The sequence below is a fragment of the Chrysochloris asiatica genome, unplaced genomic scaffold, assembly GCF_000296735.1.
Source record: "Chrysochloris asiatica unplaced genomic scaffold, ChrAsi1.0 scaffold00071, whole genome shotgun sequence".
Taxonomy (NCBI): domain Eukaryota; kingdom Metazoa; phylum Chordata; class Mammalia; order Afrosoricida; family Chrysochloridae; genus Chrysochloris; species Chrysochloris asiatica.
Window position 1 is genome coordinate 4,999,610 of NW_006408589.1, and position 5,248 is coordinate 5,004,857.

Consider the following 5,248-nt stretch of genomic DNA (forward strand, 5'->3'; position numbering starts at 1 on the left):
ATGAACTGCACCAGGGACCAGAGCTCTGTCCTTTCCACAATTGCAAATGCACCAGGGGCCAGAGCTCTGTCCTTTCCACAATTGCAAATGCAATCCTGTTGCTCAAATAGATAAAATATAGAAGAATGAAAAAGGAGTTGTTAACAAGGTGGATTTTGTTTACAAAACAATGCAAACACCATTTGCAGTTAGGAAATATTTCCAATTTTTATTCGTAATATTGGTAATCAAAGTTGCAAAGGGTGATTTACGGAGCCATGTATCAAGAACAGAGTAAGATGGAAATGAAATACTACTGCAAAGTCATCTGCAAGAGTTTCCAAGGAACACACACTAGGCTAGAAATCTAGGGTTAAACTGTGGTTCCATAACAGGTTATATTCATTCCTGCATTTTCTCAATAAGTTCTTCCTTATATTTGCCTTTCTCTTTTCCAACCTGTCGAGATTTGGCTTTGCGTTCAAGAATTTTTTTCCGGTCTTTGTCCAATTTGAGTCTGGTAATAACAACCTATTAGAAATGGGAAAACAAATTGATCTTTAGACTTATACACAATCACCCTTTACAGCAGAGCTTTCCCCCAACAGTGAGGAACAAAAATGACTATGTAGAGAGTTTAGTGATATGACATATCATTTGGGTTGGGAAAAAATTAGACTACCAATGTGTTTCTGGCTTCTTCATTGTTCCTTAAGTATCAAGAATGCATTGCTTTAAAAATATTTGCATTCTCACCAGCTCCTGGGCAATTCAGAGATTATAAAGATAAGTTAAGACCCCAACCATTCTTTAAAAGACCACAGGTTTCCCAGGGTTGAGGGCTACAGGACATTGCTTAGTGGGAAACCAAGTTTGGAAACACCTAGAACCCTCTTGCCATCAGCTTGAAGACGGAGTCAACACCAAGGATGGCAAAACAAAAAAGATCTTTGATGACATGACTAAGCTTGCCTGTTCACCTCTGGAAGGTCTATAGCTACCTGCGTACACAGGGCCACCGCTTCACTAGTTCAACCAGTAATGCTGCTGCCACGATCCAGCACTGGGTTATACCTTGCTCGGATGAATGCCCACATGGACAGTTGTCCCATTAGCCTTCTCACGCTGCACCCTCTCGATGTAGATGACATACTTCTTTCTGTACACTTGGACTACCTTGCCAATCTGCTGACCTTTGTAGTGTCCTCGAACCACCTAAAAGAAAACACAACAGAATTGCTTTCTTGTCGAATGCAGTAACTTCATAAAGAAGGTAATTAATTATAACAAGGAAGGCAAATTAATTCCAGCATTCAATAGTTAGAGGTTTTCCTAGTATATGTATGCTTTGTGCTATTCTAAGGTGAAAACTCTTCACATGAATTATTTTCCTCTTATGCAAAGAACAAAAATTTTCCTTTGGTTCGGATGCTCATCATAGAACGAGTTACAAGAGTAAAAAACCAAACTCAAGAAAAAGCAACAACAAAAAGTTTCCTCTAGGAAAATGTTCATGATATGCCCTTTAGTGAAAAAAGCATGGGTATAAAGCTCTGTATAGAATATACTTGGAAGTTTTTTATTAAAACAAAAACATGCATATGGCACAGGGACAATGGAACAGAGTAACACCCAATGTTGACAAGGATCAGTTAGAATATGACTATTACATACAAATATTTCTCCCATTTTTCAAAGTCTCTACAATTTTATAGTTAGAAAAAGTAAAAATATTAAATTAAGATCTTGTAGGTCGTTTTTCCTATACTAAAAAAGTTGGTTCAAGCATTAACTCAGGAGAAAACCCAGAAATCTGAGAAGAGCCAACACTATTAGTGGTTATGAGTTGGGCTGCCTACCTCAAGGTCAGCAGTTTTAAACTACCAGTGGTTCTGTGGGAGAAAGATGAGGCTTTCTGCTCCCATAAAGATTTACAGCCTCCGAAACCCTGTGCAGGGTCACTATGGGTCAGAACCAACTCCATGGTACTTAACAACAACAAATGAAGAGCTCGCAAGAGACTGAAGGGGCCAGTGAGAACAGGAAACCACGGGAGTGTGGTGTTACAGCAGCCAAGAGAAGAAAAGTCAAATGCTGTGGGCTGGTCAGTGTAAGGATAATGCCTATAACATATCACATTTGCAGTGATGGGACAGGAGCCCTGTACAGTAAGACAGTGAGTGTACCCTAACTGTGACGGTCAGCAAAGTAAGAAAAGACAATCCTAAGTGGTTTGGCTGGTAAGAAGATTAGAGACAGAGCAGATAGATGTTGAAAGGGATGTGAAATTAAGTGATTTTCTGCTCCTCAGAGACCCTAGACAGGGTTGCTGTGAGTTGGAACCAAATCATTTCTGACCCATAGCGACCCTGTATAGGGTTTCCAAGGAGCAGCTGGTGAGCTTGAACCACAAACCTTTTGCAGTTCAAACAGCTTTGCAGCCTGATACATTAGCTCACAGCACCACACTAAGACTCCATAACTGGAATAGTCTCATGAAAATGTCCGGGGACAGCAAAGGGTTTATATGATTAGGTAGCTACATGGGTTTTTTTACACATCTCAAAACCATTGATCAGTAAATCTAATTGTATGTGACTTCTACCTCAATTAAAAAAGAGATCTTCAGTTGTGTTCACTGATATGACGAGAGAACAGATCACAAGACCTGTGGTCAACCATTTTAGATTTTACAGTACACACCATTGATGGTTTTAAGGAGTATCTGATTTGCGAATACCATGTTAAATCAACAGGAATAAGAGTGGAAGTTAGAATTTAGGAGGTGATTGTAGTCATCCAGCAAATAGATGATGATGTTTTGAATTATAGGGTAACTCTTGGTGTAGCACTGTAGGATCAATGGTTTGGCAGTTCAAACCTACCAGCTGCTCCTTGGAAACCCTATACAGGGTCACTACGAATTGGAATTGACACAACAGTTACAAATCTGCAAACTGATTTTGGAAGAACAGCAGTTAAGCACTTGGCTACTATAGTAGCGTAATGGTTACAAATCGGGCTGTGAACTGCAAGGTCAGCAGTTTGAAACTACTAGCTGTTCTGCAGGAGAACGATAAGGCATTCTGCTCCTGTAAAGATTTACAGCCTTGGAAATCCTGTACAGGGTCACTCTGAGTCATAACCACTACCAACCACCACTAAGCAAAAATGGTTCAAACCCACCAGCTGCTTCATGAAACAAAGATGTGGCAGCTTGCTTCCATAAGGATTCACAGCCTTGGAAACCCTATGGGGCAGTTTTATTCTGACTTGCAGGACCACTGTGAATACAAATGGGCTTCATGGCAACAGGTTATTGGTTATTATTTCTTTTTAAAAAACTTTATTGTGAATTGAATGCAAGTTTACAAAGCACATCATCAGTTTTACACTCAACAAAGCAAATACTTTAAAGCACACTTTGGAAGCAGTGGGAGTATTGGCATCACGAGTACTCTCGGATTAGAAGCTTGTGATGCTCATGAAATAACAAAACCAAGCAAACACAACGCATCAGGCAAGGAGACGAGGGGCTGGGTGAGCAGCGCGGTGACGCGGACGTACCTGGACCTCGTCGTCCTTGCGGATAGGCATGGAGCGCACGTTGTACTTTTGCCTCAGCTCCTTGGACAGCGGGGACGACATGATCTTCCTGCGCACGTGCGAGGGAGCATTGAAGTGGCGTTTACGGTTCTTGCTGCGATCCGAGGTCACAAAAGGGTTGAACTTCATGGTGACAGTCTGCAAAGAAGGTGAGAAGGCGGGCGAAGGGGCGCTCAGAGCGGTACAAAGGCCCGGTGCCCACCCATGCCCGCGGAAGTGCTCCACTGGGAGAGGCGATTTGGCGGAAGGCGCCTGAGAAGGGAAGAGGGGGATGAGAAGTAGTCAGGTGGAGACGGGAAAGGGTGCCTAACCAGAGGGCTGGTGAAGAGGGTCCCCATGGGGGGTCTCAAGGCTAACTTAGGGGGGAAACGGTCGGGTTGGGGACGGATGAATAGTTGAGGGTCACGCAGAGATTCTGGGGGAACAGAGAGGCCAGCGGCGCCCAGCGGAAAGGTCCTATGGACCAGAGGGCCTCAGATTCCAAGAAATCGCCGAGCTCTACTCACCCGGCGTCCGGCGGCCTTGGAAGCTCGGCGCACAAGGGCGGAAGTGAGGCAGTCTTGCCGCTAAGGCCTTGCCTGCGCGGCGCCCATTTCCGCCGGCCAGCGGCAGAGTGGTGCCCCCTGCGACTCGGGGTGGAACTGCGGCGCCTCGTTCCGTGTGGCTGACAAAGCGAATGCGCAGCCGCGTGGAGATGTTGTTGTTGTTTGAAAGAGTCCATTGCGACTCATAGCGACCCTGTAAAGAGTTTTCGAAGGAGCTCTGGTAGCGTTGTGGTTACGAGTCGGGCTGATAACCTCAAATTCAGCAGTTCGAATCTACCATATGCTCCGTGGGGAGAAAGATGAGGCTTTCTGATCTCGTAAACAGATTTGCAAGGTGATGTGGGACCTTCTGGGGGCTGGGTTGGGACATTGATTGGGTAGGCCTATGTAAGCAAGTTGAGTGTCTGATACAAAAATTTTTTTGCTGCCTTATCATTTTTAGTAATTCACTTTTTTAATAGTTATACAATTTGTTGACATCAATTACATTAATGGGTGTGCAACCCCACCCTTGGAGCCCTGGTGTGGTGGCCAGGACACATACGTAGCTCTTTGCTTATCTGACCCTTTTTATAGTCAACTCTCTTATTTTGAGGCCTGCCAATCTACCTTAAAATTAAAATGCTGTTAATGCCCTACTTATCCACACATGGTTTAATGGTGCTGTGGGTTAATGCTTTGGGCTGCAAAGCCATTTGAACTGCAAGGTCGTAGTTCAAGCTCACCAGCTGCTCCTTGGAAACTCTATACAGGGTCGCTATGGGTTGGAACCAACTCGATGGCACCTAACAACAACAATCCCACCCTTAATCAGTGGGATTTTTCCATCACTAAACAGAAACATAGTGTTCTATAAGCAGTGACTCCCCATCCCTTTTCTTTCTTCCTCATGCCCCTGGGAACCATTAATAATCTTTGGTCTTTTTGTATTTTGCTTGTTCTTGTCTTTTTATATAAGGAACTAATTCACTCAGCATAATTTCTACATCCATGTTGTAGTCTGTATCAAGACTTCAGTTCTTTTTCTGACTGAGTACTATTCCATTGTATGTATAGACCACATTTTGCTTACCCATTCATTGATTGCTGGACAATGTTGTTGTTGTTGTTGTTAAGTG

At 43.5% G+C, this 5,248-nt stretch overlaps 1 protein-coding gene across 1 annotated transcript; it reads right to left on the bottom strand.

The window, feature by feature from the left end:
• Positions 1-381: 381 nt before the first annotated feature.
• On the bottom strand, positions 382-3,714 carry RPL26L1 (ribosomal protein L26-like 1). The gene is made up of 3 exons (XM_006864807.1): positions 3,547-3,714; positions 1,054-1,194; positions 382-510 (listed from the first exon to the last, which is right to left on the bottom strand). Exons 1-3 carry the CDS (start codon positions 3,712-3,714, stop codon positions 382-384), a joined length of 438 nt encoding a protein of 145 aa, XP_006864869.1.
• Between the last annotated feature and the right edge of the window lie 1,534 nt (positions 3,715-5,248).